General features: G+C 36.5%; 1 protein-coding gene across 3 annotated transcripts in view; it reads left to right on the top strand.

Moving 5' to 3' along the window:
* The window catches only part of LOC109105347 (guanine nucleotide-binding protein subunit alpha-11), a 30,886-nt gene extending 14,179 nt beyond the window's left edge, over positions 1–16,707 (top strand). For all 3 annotated transcript variants that reach the window (XM_042712469.1, XM_042712473.1, XM_042712479.1), the window contains exons 2-7: positions 6,604–6,788; positions 7,763–7,917; positions 10,176–10,304; positions 14,221–14,350; positions 15,325–15,478; positions 15,714–16,707. In XM_042712469.1, the coding sequence (XP_042568403.1) occupies positions 6,604–6,788; positions 7,763–7,917; positions 10,176–10,304; positions 14,221–14,350; positions 15,325–15,478; positions 15,714–15,904 (944 nt within the window). In that variant the 3' untranslated portion in view covers positions 15,905–16,707. The remainder of the gene's footprint in view (positions 1–6,603; positions 6,789–7,762; positions 7,918–10,175; positions 10,305–14,220; positions 14,351–15,324; positions 15,479–15,713) is intronic.
* The last annotated feature ends 4,436 nt before the right edge of the window (positions 16,708–21,143 follow it).

Below are 21,143 nucleotides of genomic sequence, written 5' to 3'. Positions count from 1 at the left end.
GAATTTTCTTGTCTTCAGTGTCACAAGTTAAATAAATATTAAATCATTCATTTTGGTCATACAGGGAAAATAAATTAACTTGAGAAAACCAAATGTGCAGTCTAATGCATTGCTCTATGTGCTTCCAGTGTAAGCAGCTTTTATTATAGTGGGAGTGATAGTTTTATGCTATCTAGTTTTGTTGAGAGTCAGCTGATGCAGACTGAGTCATTGTTTTGGAACTTATATTGTTAGTATTCTTGTCCATTGGCCTCTGACATAAGCAGTTTTTGGTTCTGGTTTAAGACCAGGTTTTAGCAATTGCTTAAGATTTGTATGGCTTTAGAAGACTAGAGGTTTAGTTACACAAGTTTTATGAACTACTTTTATGGTGCTGTGTAATTCACCACTCACTGTCACTGGGGTGAGTAAATTTACAAAATTGATTAGTCAACTCAGAAGTCATGTATCTGCTTCCATTGACGTTTTTTTTCTCTGTTATAGTGGTACTTTTCTTTCCCCCATAAAAAGTACAAACCTACTCTTTCGCTCCCTAGTTCTCCTCCAACAGAGCCAGTTGTCTAGTCGACGGGTCCTGTGTTGGGTTTTGTAAGGGAGCTGAACCTGAAACATGACCGCAGGCCTGCACTGTACCGGCTGGAGACTATAATAGCTGCTTCCTTATTTCTAGGTTGCTTCAAAAAATAGCATAGAGAAACATTTGAGTTATGAATATGCCTAATACTGGATGAGGAGGAGGGCCGGCTGTTCAGAGGAGCTAAACGACTGATTTAAGAGGAGCGTCTGTCTGTCCTCGTACACAAAGCAGAATGAGAGGACGGAGATAACAACTGCCGGCTGCTGGAAGGGTGGAGTGTATGTTGGGGGGTGTTGTAATCTTGTGACAGGGTCACGAGAAATAAATCAGATGTTTTAAATTATTCTGTTTCTTTTCCTTTGCACGTCTGGGAAGGGTTTGGAGGAGGATCCACTTTCTTCATGAATGAATGAGTGCGTTTAGAGCTCAGTCGGAGGAAACGCCATATTTAATTTGATGTGAACGAAAACAGCGCTGCAAGAGACAGAAATACAGGACGTTCGGTGTCATAATGGCCTGAGGTCACATCTAAAATCACCACGCTTCAAGTCAACGATTAGTCTGTGTCAATAAGCCACTGATCAAAGCCTCTATTTATCTATCACAGTTAAATACGTACCTCGGTTTTTTTACCATGGTTTTCAGTTCAGTTCGGTTCTTATGGTTTGGGAAAATGCAATTTAAAATGGGATTTTTAAACAAATTACCATAGACTGTATAAAAATATGGACGTAGTGTCCGTGACGTCACCCATAGACTCCTGAAGAGCGGTTTTGAAGCTCAAAGTGTGCAGAGCGGGCCGTCGCCATCTTGGCAGCGCATCACCGCACGACTCTCCCGTATAATCGAAAATGGGCAAAAAGGCGCGAGCTGGCTGCTGAAGCCACGCCCACCTAGCACGACGACATTGTCAGCAGCGGCAGTCCAACCGTTACTCACGTGGCCACACCCTTAATTATGCAGAACTTTAAGGCTTAATATAATTTAAATGGATGAGTTATAAAAAAATTCACCCACCTCACAGTTGTCATGATGGCAAAATTAGCTATATAGACAAAAATAATTTTTTGCACCAGGCTGTAAACATGTTTTTTTCTGCTGTAAAGTTGGGCATTTTAACATGGGGAGTCTATGGGACTGACTCCCTTTTGCAGCCAGCCTCAAGCGGCCAGTCGATGAATTGCAGTTTTAGTCAATTCCTTATTGGCTTCACGAGAGAGAGTGCGAGGTTGCCGCTCGCAAATTACCAAAAAATGTGTCTACTATAAATTTCTTTTGAGAGAAGTATTATTTTTTTCCTATTTTTATCCAAAATACGATGGATTAGCCATTATTGAGTGCTATAAACACATGTAATGTCTGTTTCATTCATACTGGAAGCCAGAGGGCAGAAACTCCACATGTGCATCACAGAAGTAATAGAACTGATGACGTTCCAGGAAATTCCTAATATGGACAAAGGCATCCAGCTTGGCAGGTAGCTGACTGATTAACTAAAAAACTGAAATGTGATAGTGCCAAATTTCACATTATACTGCAGCAAGTGTTTTTTCAGATTCTTCCTACAGCAAAAACTCATTCACGAGAGATCCAGCCCAGAGAGATGCTGATGCGTGTAGCATTTCTGTGACCGAAACTGAACTATAGCAAACAAGAGGGAGGCATTGTTACTATAGCAACCAAATGACTGGCACTTTGAATGCAGATTGTTTTCCCTTTAAAGCATTGCAAATATTTGTTATGAAACTTTCATTCACACATTCATAGAGGTATAGAAGAGTTTGTGCAACAATGCCGGATGTTTGTCTTTAAGATTTTTCCCATAACATCCAAATAACTTTAAACATTATTCTTACAGATTTAAAATTTAATGGACAGTAGCTGAATGAGACAATTATTGATTTGTAATAATGTAGATAGTAGCTTTGATGAGGAATGCTGATCCTATTGAGATCTCTGGCTTTTGATTGGAGACCTTGGTATTTTGGCAGATCTGAGCACAGTTTGAGACATTGTTGAGTTCTCTTCTGAAACTCTAAAGAAGACGTGAGATTTCTGGGGTCTCTCTTGACAGGTTAAACATCTTAGAAGCAGGAGACTTCAGCAAAAGTCTCCATTTAATCTCATTACTGTCTTGGAGAAGCAAGTTTGGATTTATTTATCTGTCTTTTGGGGGTTGTTGGACAGGACAGAGACGAGAGTGAGTCACATACTCACTAGATTCTTTTGAGAGCTACAACAGATTTATTCAATATCAGACATTTCTAGAAAATTCCCTTCTACCTGAAATGAATCATGGGTCATTAGAGCCCAATCTCATCTATCTCTTCCCCAAATAGGCTTTAGGGTTTGTTTTGATGGACATCCTATAATAAGCCAGGAGTCTCTTGGCATTAATGCATCCCTATATTTGGATGTTTTTTGTGATCGGGAAAATCCCCTTTTCACATGCTTTCAGCGTTGAGGATATTTCCTGGTTGTGCGAGCAACAAAACCATCTTTTCTGCTTTTGTGCAAATATCTAGTTAGAAACATTGTGGCATGTTGCTTGGTTGAAACATAAAACAATTAGGCCTTGTTGTCACCCCTTGTTTTGCGGGTTGCATATGAGTTTTGTTCGATGCACAGGTACTGTAATTTGATGCAGTTGGATTAGCATCTGTTTAGCATGGGAAGGAAACAAAGTTTGACCTGTTTGATATGAAGCTCATGCACTCTCCAGAGATTCAGTCTTGTCATAACGTAATCAGCACTGACCCATTAAAAACCAGCTCGGGTTGAACTCTTCGTTTTGCTTTGGAACACCAATGTGTACTTTTATCTTCTCTCTTGGTTAAACCTTGGGTGTTGTCACCTCACTTGTTTAATGCATCACGTCTTAATGTGTTTCCATTTTGGACCTGCTATACAGTCAGTGTGTTTAATGCATGAATACACTAAGAGAAAAGAGAAAAATAACATTCATTTTGCTTCTCCTAAAAGATCAATAAACCTTATTTCTCTAGTTTTGTATTTGGTTCTTGATGTCTGCAGAGAGACAGTTGAATTTGACCTGTGTGACTGTGAAATGCACATTTATTTTTGTAAGGGCAGTAACTGCACTTTAATGTTTTCTTTTATCAAACAACCTTCTCTGTGTTGTATTTACCTATTTAAGTGTTTTAAATATGCAAGTATAGAATTGTCATTTGTCTGCGTTTACACTGTAAAAGCCTAATGCACAGAACTGTATTTTTTTGTGTGTGTGTGTGTCATGAAACAATGACACACAATCATTCTGCACTTCTTAAATTTGTAAGAATTATGTAAATCTTAGACAAAAAGGTTTAAACAATTTTAGACAATTGGTGTATGTATAATTGCCATTGTGCCATTCAGTGGCACCAGTTAATTAAAATAAAACAATTATTTATATTAAAATAATATAATTAAATTATTATTTATTTATTTAATTAAATTCAAAATGATTGTATTTAATTATATATTAATAAGAAATGTCTATGTATATTGGGGATGACTGGTTTATAGTATAATTGGACATTTCAAGCACTTTGCCCAATGTCATGAAACTTCCAGGGGATTTCTAAAAATATATTTTAAATATTGTATGTGGTAACATCCCTAATTCATATAAAGTTTTTTCCCCCCAGCTAAAAAGCAACAAATATCAGAACATGAAAATATAAGCGTAATAGGTTGACCCTGCACAGTAAATGCAGCCTTTTTTTGTTGAAAGAGAATGTTTGTTGCTCTTTTATAAGATAAAGTGCTCCATTAAGTGAAAGTTATGACATGACCAGCAATGTCTTTTAAGAAACAAAATATAATATTTGTGCAATGTAAAAAGCAAATGGGTGTGTAAAAATGCTAACTGTTGCTTATTTCATATTGGAAAATTGGTAGTTGGGGTTGCAAAATATTGTGAACAACTCAAAAGTTGCAAATAGGGAAAATGTTTGGAAAACCTTTTGGAAGTGGTGCTTGTCATTACCTGGTGGACAATAAAAGTGACAGAAAAATCTAGTAGATTTTGTGCCGCAAGTAGCATTGATATTGCTCAAAGCAGCTTTAACTGTTGCCCCACATTTACATTCCTCGGAGCCTCGACATTTTTCCAAAAACTGAGTAGGATTTGGCTTTATTTGTACAGATAGGCTCGTGCCCCCTCGCTGATCGGTTCACTTCCTGCAGACACAGAGGGGATGAAGGACTCCTCTCATTCTAAAAAAGCAGCCTTCCTTTGAAATCCTCACTCAGCTGAACTGAGAAGCAAAACGGGAGTGTTATGTAACGAGAGAGGGAAGGAGAAAGAGCTTAATTGTGTGTGAAACACAGGAAGTGAGGGGATGTTTTGTTTGAGAGGTTTGTAGTTTGAAATTTTTTTTAAAAACGGCATCTTTTGATATGGTCGGTGTCACTCGATAGGTTTGTGTTTCCAGTGTAAGAGGTGTAGCTCTTTAGAAAACCTACACAAAGGGTTTCACCTCCTTCTATTGTGGCTACAGTTTGGGAGAAGCCGCTTTACACTCACAGCGATACCACCGTAAAGCGGTTTTTGGTTCCACAAAGAACGTTTCAGAGAACAGTTCTTAGAATTTTTTTTTTTTCTTTTTCTTAGTCTTGTTTAGTAATCTAAACAACCTTTTTTCTCTATAAAGAACCTTCTGTGAAATTAAAAGGTTGTTTGGACATTGAAGGTTCCTCATAGAACCATAGATGCCAATAAAGAACCTTTATTTTGTTTAGATGGTAGTGTAGATGGGAACAGTCAACCTACTACAATCTACTTTCTTAATGCATGTTTTGTTTATTGGGCTCTTTAAAGTGATTCATGCTGTTTTAAAGAACTTCCTGCCTCTTTTCTCCTTGAATATCCTGTTGCACTTGGAAATGTTGTAGAATTCAAATGTGAGCGTCATTTCATGTTGACTTCAGTCTGCGTTTCAGTATGAGGGCAGACTGCGCGTGTGTGTGTGTGTTTGTGTGTGTGTGCGTGTGTGTTTGTGTGTGGGCGAGTTCATGTGTGACAGATCATACAAACCCTTTTGAAGTTCAGCATGTACACTAGGCTTCAAAGACAGTCAACATTGTTTAGATTTTTTTTTTTTTAGATTAAAATGCATTGAATTAATGTAGCCCAGAGGTTACCAAAGTTTTTTGTCAGCTGAACCTCTTATATGTCAAATATATAAAGTTCCCCCTTTATATATTTCTAACAGCATATTTGCATAGTCATGGTTCTCTGTTGTTGGTTAATAGTCAAATTTCATGGTTAAATATTTAATAAGACATAAATATATTACTGTTGTAAATTACAGTTGAACTGTAAAATAAAAAAAAGAATATTTGATAATTATAAACAATTAATTAACACTACAATTTACCAATATTTATGTCTAAAATTCTTCATTTTCAATCATTCAAACCCTCATGCTTTTATTTTGGCTAAATATTGGTAAAATTCTGGAAATGTGTAAATAACCTAGTTCACATTGCATTCCCAAAATGCGTTTTAAATTCATATTGCATACAAAGATGAAGCATTTACTGTGAATTGATACACTTAATTATATTGTGATTTCTATTTCATTTTGGTTTATTGTGTTGCCCCATCCAGTTCCTCTATGAACCCCCAAGTGTTCGCAGACCCCCATTTGGGAAATGCTGATTTAACCAAAGAGAGCATAAAACGAACCAAGAAGTGTGCTGGTCACAAATTAAACAAGTAAAATAAATCCCATAAACTCACACTGAAGTGAGCCATGCCATTTTTCTGTTTGAAAAAGGATCTGCAGCTAACATCGCACAGGCACGTATTTGCTCTCATTAATTAGAAGTGGCTCTTTTCCTTCAGTTGAATGAGTTTTTGTTGTTGTTTAATTAAATCATTTCCAAGTGTCCTGATTTGCTCTCACACTGTGACCAAACCGCACATGTGAACAGATGATCATGAATGAAGGATGCTGTACCGATGGACTTGATCCTAGATAAAGAGACCTGACCTTTGACCTTTCCCTCTGCTCTAGGCACGGGTGAGAGCGGCAAGAGTACGTTCATCAAACAGATGCGTATCATCCATGGCACCGGATACACAGACGAGGACAAACGCGGATTCACCAAACTGGTGTACCAGAACATCTTCACCTCCATGCAGTCCATGATCCGTGCCACCGAGACCCTGAAAATCGGCTACAAGTATGAGCAGAACAAGGTGAGAATGGTTCATGTTGAGTGTTTTAAGTAAGACAGGGTGAAACTGATGAAAACATGTCTAGGTCATGTTTCACACCTTAATCAAAAAGAAATCATAAAGGAAGTTTTTGTTGTTTTTGAGATATGAGAAATGAAGCATAACATCACATGCTCAGCAATGGATGCTCTGCAGTGAATGGGTGCCGTCAGAATTAGAGTCCAAACAGCTGATAAAAACATCAAGTAATCCACACCACTCCAGTTTGTCAATTAATGTTTGTCAGTTCAATTCTTGTGAAGCGAAAAGCTGCATGTTGGTAAGAAACAAATCCATCATTAAGATGTTTTTAACTTCAAATCGTTGCTTCTGACTAAAATACCTCCTCTATCCATAATGTTGCTTTCTTCAGTGGAAAAGGTTGTCTCGTCTGATTCAGGAGAGAAATCTGCACAGATCAGGATTCATTTATAAGCTAAACAATTATGTGGGTTTATTTTGACATGAGAGGACAACAGGGGATGGACTTTTTCACTGGAGGAAGTGTTATTATGGATTATGGACTTAGCTGGAAGCAACAGTCCGAAGTTAAAAACGTCTTGATGGACTTGTTTCTTACAAACACAATTTCTTCCTTCACAAGATTGTGAAGTGATGGCCTGATGGACTGGAGTGCTGTGGATTACTTGTGGATTATTGTGATGTTTTTATCAGCTGTTTGGACTCTCATTCTGACGGCACCCATTCACTGATGAGCATCCATTGTGGCACAAGTGATGGAATGCTAAATTTCTACAAATCTGTTCCCATGAAGAAACCAACTCCTCTACATTTTTAGAAAGATTAAGATTAAAGAGAAGCTCCATAATAAATGGAGAAGGATCAGAGTATGTTTAAAATAGGTTAGATCGAGTATTGCACATCTACACTGCTGTATGTTATCAAGTTTTCTCCATTACTTTTACCTTAAACTGTTCGTCTGCTCCGGGCTGCAGGCAAACGCCATGCTGGTGAAGGAGGTGGACATTGAGAAGGTGTCGTCATTCAACCAGCCCTACATTAGTGCCATTAAGATGCTGTGGACAGATCCAGGCATTCAAGAGGCCTACGACAGACGCAGAGAGTACCAGCTGTCAGACTCCACAAAATAGTGAGTATATCCGTCATCATTTTTTTATTGAATAGAGTATGATTATTTATAGTGTTTTTAAACAGTCAAATTCTCTAGCAATTATATATATATATACTTTTGTGCATGCTTACAATCTAAATGGAATCAAAAATGTCCCCATTTACTTTCCTAATATGTGCTTCTGGTGATATTGTAAGTGATTAGTGTTGAATGTTATTTTATTCATTGTAAAACATTTCTGGAATTTTTTTCAATTTTTACTCATTTTCACATCATTCCAAACTTGTATGACTTTATTTCTTTCATGGAACACTAAAGGTCATTTTTCCCCCATGCAATTACAATAAATGAGAACTGAGGCTTTCCGGCTTGCAGAAGTTTGATTTGACTCTTGTACTCTAGTCAACTCAATTCGTATGATGAAATTTGAACTTGTAATCAGTCAAATTCAGTCTTTAATTCTTGACTTTTAGATTTAGTCTGATTAATGAATGAGTCATTCAGAGTGAATTTGCAAGGTGAAAAAAAAAAATCAGATTTTATAAGGTCATTTTAAATTCTCAGTCGCACAACGCTATTTCTTATGAACTCTGAACGAGAACAATTTTCAGTTAATAACTCACACAACGCTGTCATGTGACTTCAGAAGATTTACAATATAGCACATGAGTCATATAGACTAATTTTATGATGCAGTTGTGTCCTGTTTAGAGCTTGAAAGCTGGTGTTCCTATTCATTGTAAATGACAAATACAATTCTTAAAACGTTCTCCTCAGTTGTTCCACGAAATAAATAATTTAAACAGATATGAAAAGACAGGAGGGCAAGTAAACAAATTGTCATTTTTGCTAACCAATACCCAAGATGTTTTTAAGTCTGGAAAAGAAACTTAATATGCCTTTGAGCTTGTGCAACTCATACAAATCAGTTCATGTCTTATAGACTGTGTTTTATTGTTTCATAGTTTTCTTTTTGTCAATGAGGTTGTGTCCATGCCTCTCTGATGATCTAATTGAAGTGTTTGGCGGCAGTCAGTCTTGTCCTATTTCTTTTACTGGCCCAATATAATATAGAGGCAGTGCGAATTTCACCACATTAATACACACAGATGTATGAAGCCTGGAGTCGGTTCAAGAATCATTGGCATCATTTGAATCACACCCCCTGCTGGTTTGTTGGGGTAATACAGGTCACATCAGTACAGTAGGAATATCTGGGTGACCGCAGTCAATTAAACAGACTGACACAAATTCAACAAATAATCAACATTTGATAAACTGACTCTTTATTCATACAAATGTATAATTAATCTGTGTCAACGGCAGTGAGAAACTACAGAATTTGACTAAATGTCTTCCTACAAAATCCAAAGGTATTGAAATGAATTTTTTGAACAAGTTCATTTACAGGAACTTTTCAGACTTTTCCAGCTCTTCATATGAGAAGATGGGATGTTCTACAAAAGCATTTGCTTATTTATTAGGTTGATGACTGCGATATATATTGTAGTTTAATTGCTAAAACAACGGTCAGGGATGCATATGGACACATCTCATTTAAATTTTTTTTTTTTTTAAGATTTTGACAGCATTTGCTGAATTAAACATGCAACGTAATGAGGTCATGTGACAACATTGTAGCCAGACTACTGCATAGTATGCAATGCACAGTATGCTTATTGCATGTTAAATTCAGCAAATGCAGTTGAGGAAAATTATGATGTTTTGTTTGTGCAATAAAAAGTAAGAATGACTAATAAAATGTAACGTAAAAAAAAATTACTAACACTAATTTCCTTATTCTAGGAAGAATTGTAATTTTAATTGCATGAAAGTAATGTCACAATGCAATAAAATCTTTATTGTTCTAAAAACATCTTAATATTCTTTATCCAGAATATAATTTCTAATTTCTTTTGATTTTGGATAAGTTGTTGGCAGGTTTCGTGGTGTTTTCCTTCTCATTCGACATTCAGTTCAAATAAGACAATAAAGAGATTTATCATTACATACAGCATACTGTTTCAGAAATATTAGACCGTATGCATTGTACATTATGAAAATAAGTTTGACCAGACACACATAACATTTGTCTTCCCTATTTAGCCATTGTGTTTGTTCAGATTGTCTCACAAGACAGCATAATAGAGATCCTCTGAGATCTGCTAACGGGGACATCTTCTGAATACTGCTGGAAACATTCCTTACCAAACCACCAGCTTGTGATATAAAGGGGTTAATGATGTCTTCATCTCTCTCTCCTTGTCTTTCTGTAGCTATCTATCTGATCTGGATCGTATTGCCGAGCCCTCCTACCTTCCCACTCAGCAGGATGTTCTGAGGGTTCGAATCCCGACCACAGGGATTATTGAATACCCGTTCGACCTCCAAAGCATCATTTTCAGGTAGAGGACACGGACCAATTATTCATCAGCTTCCGTTTGAAATTTAGGAACTTTGCACTGAATGTAGGTTAGCATTGAGAATACATCCATGGAGGAGAGTTATTAATATTTTCCCGAGCTGAAGCAACTTTCTAGTGTGTGACCTACAAAGATGCAGTCGCACCCCACATCAGTCAAAGTTGTCTTTGCTGCACTTCTGTTGATTTTTTTATTATTATTAATATTATTATTTGTCTTTATTGAGCCATAAAAACTCACAAAATAGTTTCAAATTTTCTCTTGAGAGAGAAGCACTGACAGAGGGTTTTTCAATGATATTGAAAGAAATGCTCATCAATGCTGCATTTATTTGTTCAAAAATATAGTAAAAACTGTAATATTGTGAAATATTATTACAATTTAAAATACGTGTTTTCTATTTGAATATATTTTAATAATGTAATTTATTCCTATGATGCAATGCTTAATTTTCAGCATCATTACTCCAGTCTTCAGCGTCACATGATCCTTCAGAAATCATTCTAATATGCTGATATAATTTCTAATATAATTTGTTTCGCTTTTGAAAACATTTTTATTATTATCAGCGTTAAAAACACTTGTGCTTATATTTAATGTTTTTAATATTTGTTCATATTTTATTGAAAACCTTTTTCCCCAGTATCTTTTGATGTATTGAAAGTTCAAAAGAACATCATTTATTTGAAAAGTAAATCTTTTGTAACATTATAAATGACTTCACTGTAATTTTTGATCAGTTTAATGCAGCTTTGCTTGGTAAAAGTATTCATTTCCTTTGAACTGTAGTGAGCGCAGGGACATAGAAACCCCTTGCTTATTAAAAGACGTTCATTATGTTTTAAAGAAGTTTCTTTTTTTCATGGTCGCAGTTTAAATGACTCCAAGCTGAAGTCTGTGTCATCTGGTCGCTGTGGTTAAACGGATGCACAAGTGGTAAATGGTAATCCCACCATGGTTAGCATTTACCAACTTCTGCCTTTAAGCAAATCAGATTTCTAGATGATATTTGAAATTTTTTATTGGTAGCACTTTGTGTGTTATTGCCTGCTATGGATAAAAGCATCTGCTGAATAAATGAATAATCATTGCAGGTGAATATCATATAAAGTTAATATTCATTACCCAAGGTGTGGCCTGTGAAGACAAAACTAGGAAAAAAATGTTTTTTATATATAAGATATATATATATAAGAAATAGCTATGTGCTTCAGCAACTAGCTCCCTATCTAAGAGGGTTTTTAGTGTCAGTGGGAACATAGTTTCATGCCACAAAGCTTCTCTTAAAACCGCAGACAGTTAACAGACTTGTGTTCTTAGCTAAAAAAATTTTTTTTAATAAAATACTTATCCCAGCTTAATTATTTCCCCCAGTTGCATAGTTTAAATTGTGAATTGCATGCACTAAAAAAGTTGACATAATGCACTTCCTGTACTTGTTTTGCACTACTTCAGTTACATATAGGCCTACATGTGTTCATTTAATAAAAAGCAGTAAGTGATCACTTGGTCTAGATTTTTTTAAAGGGAAAAAGAAAATCATGTTTTTTTTTTTTATTATTTAAATGCAAATGCAAACATATCGAGATATATATCGAATATAGCTACATTTTTGACAATATCGAGATAAATTTTTTTTTTTTTTATGTATCGCCCAGCCCTAGTATGAACACAAAGGGCTTTATGACAAATGCGACAGCGACTACAAAAATCTTGATAAGAGGGAGTTATTATGTAGAGGAATTGCAGATCAAATAGGATTCGATGTGTACCGGAATGTTTCTGTTTTTCATTAAGCGCCATCTAACGTCAGGGAGCGAATTTACACGTTCACTCGGCTCATCATCAGCGAAAATCGCTTGGGTATGAACACACAAGACCCTTAAAAAAAACGTCTCAAAACACTGGTGATAAGCACACGCAATAATCGGTGTGCATGAGGCTTAATTATTGAAGTTTAATGACAAAATTACTGTAGTTGCACACATTTATACAGTGCGACAACACGTTTAAACGTGCATGTGAAGAGATGCTGATGAGATTTACGATGTGTTTTGGAATTGTTCCTATGTGTGTGATGATATGAAAATTCATCAAAACACACAAGAGATTATTTCTACCATACTGACTCCATAAATGATTACCATCAGCTCTGTGGTTTTCTTAATCTCTGTAAAACTGTCTTAAACCCTCACGCACCTTGCGTCAAGCTTCCCTGAAAAGTTAAACTCTCTATCTTTTTACATCTCTCTCTCACTCTCTCTCTCTCTGTCTGTCCTCCTGCCAAAGTTCGCTAAGTGCGACGTGAATGTGGAGACTCGTCCTACATTAAAGAGCATGTGTATGTTCAGAAGTAGGTCAGCGAGCCCCTGGCTGAAGGAAATGAGGACGCTTTCTATCTGAAGGAGCTTTATTTTGGGCAGCCAATCCTAGAGGGCTTCATTTATCAAAGGCCCCTCTGTGAACTGCTGGCTCAGGACTGGAGCTCTGACTCCACTAGGGGGCGCCGTATAAATCCAAAATCAGCCCCAGTTCTGGATGCACACATTTACCATGTGTCTGAAATCTAGGACTTCGAATATGTTCAGAAAAGCATGCTCTAAAATACTACCTCTACTCTTTATGCAGTATGCATATTGTGTATAGGATGCACATTTCCACATTTATCTTTATTGACCCATTATGTGATTGGACTGACAGGTGTTCACATAAAAACATTTTACGCAAAATTGAAAATTTCATTTGATTACATTAAAAATGTTTTTATTTACACATGTAATGTGGACATACTATTCGAAACATTTATACTATTCATACTACATTGTATGCAGTATACTGTAAGTATACATCTAATGTATATTGCCTACCATTTTTAAAATGGCATGTAAAACTGAAAAAGTATGCATTATGCCATGGTAAATATACAGTACTGTACTATTTTTTTTTTTTAATTAAAAAAGGGTTACACTTTATTTTAAGGTTTTAAGGTGTCCTTGATATAGTGTAATTATACATTTAAGTACTGAGTAATATTAATTAACAACATGTACTTACTGTATGGTTAGGGTTAGGATTAAGGTTTGGCTTAGGGCTACTTGCATGTTATGCATAATTAATTGATATTATAATAGTAAGTACACGTAACGTGTAACAAGAACACCTTAAAATAATGTATTACCAAAGTTTGCAGATTGCCTAGATTTTTAACAAATCTGCATTGCATTAAATTGCATTAAAAATATTTTTATTTGGAAGATGATTTCTGGACTGGCTGGATTTAACCTGCAACGTATATATATATATATATATATCAAATATGTTAAAACAAATTATAATAATATACAGTATATACTGCACAGTATGCATAAAGTGATTTTGTTCAAAATTAAATGTTTGCATAGTGCATACTATGATGTACATTGTATACCGTAAGTATACATACTGTATATTGCTTAATATTTTTTTTGATATGTTAAAAAAGTATGCATTATTCAATGATAAACAAACAGTACTATACTATGCTGCTGTCACATGGCCTCACTATATTGTAGATTCAATCAACCCAGGTGTTATCTCAGCGATGAATATAGTTAATTTGCTTTTTTAATTCAAATATGCTTTAAAATGTCTTGACTTGCATATAATAATGTTTCAAAAAGGAGTTCAAGTGTTTGATATCACTTTTAGTGCATTCAGCGCACATGAGACTGTAATGTCATTGCATTATGGGATACAGTGCTCCATGCAGCACGTTCTGGTTGTTTACTGTGCATTTTAACACGTCTTTTCATGCATACAGAAGATCTGCATACTGTGCACAGTATGAGCATGAATTATTAATGTATATAAAGTCAGTAACAAATCAATAATGCAAACGCTCGCTCTCTTTGTCTTTCAGGATGGTTGATGTAGGGGGTCAGAGGTCAGAGCGCAGGAAGTGGATCCACTGTTTTGAGAATGTGACGTCCATCATGTTCCTGGTGGCTCTGAGCGAGTACGATCAGGTTCTGGTCGAATCGGACAACGAGGTAAGCAACTCATTTACTATAGATGTGTTTATCTGTACCCTTCTGTGGTGGTCTTGTAGTTTTTAATGTATTTTCTGGTGGTAATTTGACAACAGTGTTGATAGTTTGAACTATTCATAATTGCACACTGCATACTTTTTCACTTTTTCAGTTTATTTATAAAGCACAATTCATACACAGTAGTAGCTGAAAGTGCTTCCTTAGTAGGGATTTAAAAACAATCATAAAAAGTAAATAAATTAAAATATCAGTAGATCGTTGGAAATAAAAATGTATTAAAAATTGAATTAAAATATAAAATCTAACTTGAAGGACTTTGGAGTATCTGCAAAATGTTAATTATTTTACCAAAATAAGAGGGATCATACAAAATGGATGTTATTTTTTTTATTTTTTACTGGCCTGAATAAGATATTTCACATAAAAGATGTTTACATATGGTCCACAAGAGAAAATACTAGTTTAAAATGACCCCATTCAAAAGTTGTGTTGGTACCTGGATGATCCACAGCATTTTTATTTGTTTTTTATTTTATTATTATTATTATTTTTTATTTTTTATTTTTTTTTTGTGGTAGTTCATGCAAACAGTTTAGGCCAAATAAGGGACTCATGAACAACTATCATAAAAAAAAAAAGAAAAAAAAAACATCTGTGGATCATCCAGGTAACAAAACTATTGAATCAATTAAAAAGAATCAATCATATTAAAACTTTTGAATCAATGTCAAATTTTTATATGTAAAATACTATAAATAAAAAATTTTTTAAAATGTAAAATACCTTATTCAGGTCAGTACTAAATAAAAATATAACATGCATTTTGTATGATGCCTCTTATTTTGGTAAAATAATTAACATTTTGCAAATTTTGGACTCAAGGCCCTAAAACCTAAACGTTTTTATTTGTCAGCAAGTTATTTTTCAATCTGCATTTTGACAAATGACGATCCAGTCTTTGTGTTTGTGTTCAGAATCGTATGGAGGAGAGCAAGGCTCTGTTCAGGACGATAATCACATATCCATGGTTCCAAAACTCTTCTGTCATCCTCTTCCTAAACAAGAAGGATCTGCTGGAGGAGAAGATCACCTACTCCCACCTGGTCGACTATTTCCCAGAATTCGACGGTATGTTGGACTCCTGTCGTAAAGTGTTTTCCATGTAGACTGGTTTTATGTAAACAGTCCCAATGTAATAATAAATATTTCTTGAGCAGCAAATCAGCATATTAGAATGATTTCTGAAGGCTCATGTGACACTGAAGACTGGAGTAATGATGCTGAAAAGTTTTTTTTTGTGGAGTAAATGAATAGGAAGGATGAACTGGTTCAGGTCTCCTGAAGTGTACACATTGTTTTGTAGGGCCCCAAAGGGACGCCCAGGCTGCACGGGAGTTCATCTTGAAGATGTTTGTGGATCTGAACCCCGACAGCGACAAGATCATCTACTCGCATTTCACCTGCGCCACCGACACGGAGAACATCCGCTTTGTGTTCGCAGCGGTGAAAGACACCATCCTGCAACTAAACCTGAAGGAATACAACCTGGTGTGAGATGTGCGACGAATCCGACACTTGAATCAGCATAGATCAGGCACCCACAGAGCGTGCGCACACCTACGTCCACACACCACACACACACACACATGCATCATGTACACTTCCAGAAACACACGGTTCTTGTGATTTCTCTTTCCCAGCTTCCAGAGTTTTTCTCTTTCTGTCCAGCGGAATCATAACGGACATGTCCTGCTCATCGTTTGTTTTTTGTTTGTTTGCCAAAGTCTGTCCACTCATCCCTGGCAGGTCTTGTCAAAGGCCTCTTTCCCTTTTATCAAATTTGACCACCCCAAAAAAATAAATAAAGGGCGTTAGACTCCTACTAGCCACTTCAGCGTTCACATATTGCATGGAAATGTTGGACTGACGGAGCATACGGTGAGAATGACGTGTGATATGCTGGTCTGAAAAACTGGAAGTGACGTTCCTTGTCTTGTACTATCACTCGCTCCAATCACGTCATCTGCTCTGAGCGTTCCTCTGGAATTCCGCCTGGATGAATGGAAAAATTTGGTTTTCACAGCCCTGCAAAAAGACAAAAAAATAAATAAAAAATCACAACATATTTACATACTTGTACATGGACACATGGACTAGTGCTGTGGTGCCGGAAGTTCTGAAACGGATCCTTCTAGAATTCCGAGGATTCCGGCGGATTCTAGAATCCAGTGGGTTCCAGCGGGTTCCACTGATGGTGTGGAGAACCTTTCACTCGCAGAGATCATTCTCTCTGCGAGGCTAGTCTTCAACTCGCATCGATGAATGTAAACTTCATGTGAGAGCATCGCAAATGCAAATGAAAAAAAAAAAAAAAAAAAAAAAAAAAACGACAAAAAAAATCCGAAAAAAAAAATTATAATGAACGAAAATAGTGTAAGAATGCCTATATAAGCAAACCGATACAAAGCACGCGAGGGAGAGATGAAACTAATTAAATCTGTGTATATTGCTGAGATGATCATTTTAAAAACTTTTTAACGATAAGTAACTATAGCTACTTCTACTGCTACCGAATATAAAGTAAATTATAACGGCAGTCGAATTAATGATGGGTAAGAGACAACGTTAAGGATTTTTAAATGTGTGCAAAACAGGATTATACATTTACGATAGGTATTGTTCCGCAGATTTCCACATTTAACGTTGAAAATGATTGCATTGCTTCCTTCCCCCTTAGTTTTTATGCTTTATCCTTCTAATTTCACAATCTAAAAAGTAGTTTCGGAGTGCGTGGTTATCATTTTCCGCTCATGAACAGATACTTTATTAATTCACAATCCAGGCTGCAGACGATGGGTATCGTCGTCATCTAGCGGCACGGATGCACACAATCCATTATGAAAGTGAAAGTGAAAGTGACGAAAGTGAAAGTGAAAGTGAAAGTGACGTGACATTCAGCCAAGTATGGTGACCCATACTCAGAATTCGTGCTCTGCATTTAACCCATCCGAAGTGCACACACACAGAGCAGTGAACACACACACACACTGTGAACACATGCCCGGAGCAGTGGGCAGCCATTTATGCTGCGGCGCCCGGGGAGCAGTTGGGGGTTTCGGTGCCTTGCTCAAGGGCACCTAAGTCATGGTATTGAAGGTGGAGAGAGGAACTGTACATGCACTCCCCCACCCACACAATTCCTGCCGGCCCGAGACTCGAACTCACAACCCTTCGATTGGGAGTCCGACTCTCTAACCATTAGGCCACGACTTCCCACATGGAAGAGAGGAAGGTTACATCATCAGTGGTTTCATTTGTTTATGCAGTTTTTTTTTTTGGTCATAACGTAACTTTTTCCAGTCGACAATTTCTAGAATTTCGTTTGAGTTCCGGTGGGATCGCGGGAGGACGAGGTTGGGGGAATAGGAAAGCATTCATGCGCTGAAGTTAATTGATTGTGTATATTTATATTTGTAAATACGTATACACATTATTGCTTATGTACAAAACGTCTGTGGTACACTATCTTTGGCAAAAAAAGAAAAAAATCACTTTTTCGTAATTGTGTACGGTTCTGTTGGTTTTCTTCTGAATTACAATATTATTGATACTGTGATTCTTTGTTTTGATTTTTCTTTTTTGGTCACTATGAATACGTTAAATGATATACACATAGCTGTACCTGACGGTAACGTGTGGAGGACGGACGTGATGAGCAATAGTCTAGAGCAGACTTTGGAAAGCGCAGGAGACAGATAGGCAGACAGCATCCTTTACAGTGTGAATGTTATATAAGATAAAAATTTAAATATGATTTTTTTGGCGAAAGAAAAAAATTATTAAATAAAGAACATTTTATTTATATAATTTATGGACCAGATCTGAAGTTGTTGATAATTTGAATGCTATTGTTTCCACTTTTCCTATCTGAAGCACTCCCATGTTATGAGACAGAAATAGGAGACTCTAGTGTCTGTACTGCTGTATAAACCTCCGTTATGGATAAAATTATCAGCCTTTTTTTTTTCTATTTAATTTTTTCCCCCAAAAAACGCAATATATTGTACTATAAATATTTTTCCCTAACCACACTTTTCACTTTCCTACAGATTTTTTTTTTTATTATTATTATTATTTGTTAAATTTCCAAATGATGTTTAGGTGAAGTATTTAAAAACAAACATAGGAAATGTATCATATGAAAATAGACAGCTTTTTATCTGTGATTGAAGATCTTTTTGGTCGATGCTTGCAAGTAGTGACTTTTTCTTTCAATTCTGATTTCATTTCGATTTCTTTATAAATTCACAGCTTGTTTCCTTCATTGTGTATGTGATGCACAGATAGAAAAAAAAGTGTTCTACGGTTCTTTTACAGTCTATATTTTATACAGGTGATGTTTCATTCATTTTCATCAAGGGCTACGAAAAACACGCCACATGAAAACCAGGAACGATTGGACACAGCTCAATGTGTGATTCGGTAGCAGGAGATCACAATGCGATCACAAATGCACCCACTCCACCAAATACTCATGCATTATTCATTATTTATCACTTTTGCTGCCATGCATCTCAGTTCCATCACTTGCCACGGCCATCAGACGCTCTGCTAGAGAAGCAAAGTCCCAAACACTTTCTGGATGGATGTAAAACCGGATGTGTTATTTGTAAACTTAATTCAGTGTTTAAGTGGTGTTTGGAAACGCCACACCATTTTGTAAATCCTGCAGTGTTTTCTTCGATGTTCGTAGTGATTTAGATTTGAAGAAACTAATGATACAAAGCAAACTGAGCACTAAATCATCTAAAGCGCCATCATTTCGACGTATATCTTACTCTAAAGTGTTCAAATGGACCTTAGTTTACTGCGACTGGTGAGTTTATGTCTCTGCTCACTAGGAGAATGTGTTGCTCTGTTGAATCTGCGGTTTGCAAGTAGAAGGGGCGTTATTCGGCGCAACTTGATTGTTCTCATTGCACTTTTCTTTTCTTTTTTTTTCATGCCACAAGGCAAACGCTTCGAGCAGCAGGCCGACCGTTTCAGCTACACATATCTATAAATGTGCCAGTCCCAGAAGTCTCGTATTCGACGTTTCCTCAAGAACCTCTACCTCTGTGATCCGTGAGATGTTCGGGCATTTTAGGATTGGTAGTCACGTGACAAGCACACTTCACCACAGTCAGTGAGGTTTGGAGGCCAAACTTTGTATATTTATTAGATCTTGCCAACCTGCATGTATTTTGTTCGCCCTGTATGCTAAACACAGATTAACACATTTCTCAGGCCAGAAAAAAACCTCCTTAAGTGTCCGATGAGTGGTCATCTGTCCCGCTGCTGGCAAGAGAATCGTATGCCTGTGGCTTTGTTTCAGTTCAGCGGTGGACAAGTGAATAGACATATCAGTTATGAAGGCTTTGGCTGTTCTGGGAAACTGTTTAGATATAATTTAGGCTAGAAAATACCGTATACAAATGCATAAATGCTTGACCAGAGCATCGCAAACATGTCTTGTTGATACAGTCCTCAGCACTCAAGAGGGCACTAGAGTTTCCTTCAAATATCTGTGCCATTAAACCAGATGTTATTATTCCTGAAAAGGAAAATTGGCTGTGGAAGTTGCTTTTGTGGCAGCCAAATTCACTGTATTCACTTTCCAGTTATCCGGCTCGAAAATGAATCTTACGCATTCCTGTCTTTCTCTAGTGTGCATAAAATAAGTCTCAGTCCAGGAGCATAAAATAAGGTCTCTTGCCTCTTGAGTTCTGTGTCTGCTTTAGTTCTCATGATGGTTGTGATTCAGTTCAATGACTCGTTGCTTTTGATTGCTTGTAAAGACTCGCTCGGTAAGATGCATTGAACACATAAGCTTGTTGTCACAGAGTCAAATTTCTACAGATGCAAGACAATTATGTTATTTCCATGCAAGCATGTTTACTGGTACGGTTAGGTGCATCTGTGTGCTGGACGTCTTGGCCCAGTGAAAGAGTCATTCATTTGATTTCTGCTTTTTATCCCGTTCTTTCATTGTAATACATTACCTGAAAGCTGTAATGTCCAGGACCACTTGATCATGTACATTTCACTTGGGTTTTCTCTCTCATTCTCTCTCTCTCTCTGCTTCTTTGTACCCTTTTATTTTGTAATTATACCAAATGTAAATGTTGTATAATATTGTGTGTGCCAATCCCCTTATCTGAGACTGACTCGTAACAAGTGCCAATTGTTGTCCAAATCACTTGCAGACCGTGAAATTAGACACGGTCCCCTTTTAAAAATGAGTAAAACACTAAAGAAGAGAGTAAATGGATTTACTTTGTATTTAAGTTAGAAGATAAACTGCTGTTTTTCCACGTTTTTTGTGTGTGTGTAAGGAATTGTAATCATTAAAGCATGTGCTCTTTGTCCAGGCGGGAGTTTTGGGCTCAGACAAGCAACAAAATCCTCGAGACGAGGAAACATAGTGGAAATTTATTTTACGACGCCATATTTTATTGTTGTTTTTATTTGTATTTGTTTCATTTCAACCACTGTTGCCTGAACCTCATTCAAACATGGAAATGATTTTCATAACCGCCTTCTAAAAAAAAAAAACCTATAAAAAAAAAAACAAACAAAAACAATTATAAAGTATCTGTTTTAAATTTAAATAAATTTGTTCCTATACTTGCGGATGGTCTTGTAACTTGTTTTCTTTGCAGTGCCTGGAATGCTGAAGTGTTAAAATCCTGCAGAATGCTGCTTTTCAGATGTTTCATATGAAAGTCGTTTAATTTTGTTTTATCTGCATTAT

The sequence above is a fragment of the Cyprinus carpio genome, chromosome A2, assembly GCF_018340385.1.
Source record: "Cyprinus carpio isolate SPL01 chromosome A2, ASM1834038v1, whole genome shotgun sequence".
Lineage (NCBI taxonomy): Eukaryota > Metazoa > Chordata > Actinopteri > Cypriniformes > Cyprinidae > Cyprinus > Cyprinus carpio.
This window is presented reverse-complemented; position numbering and strand designations above follow the sequence as displayed.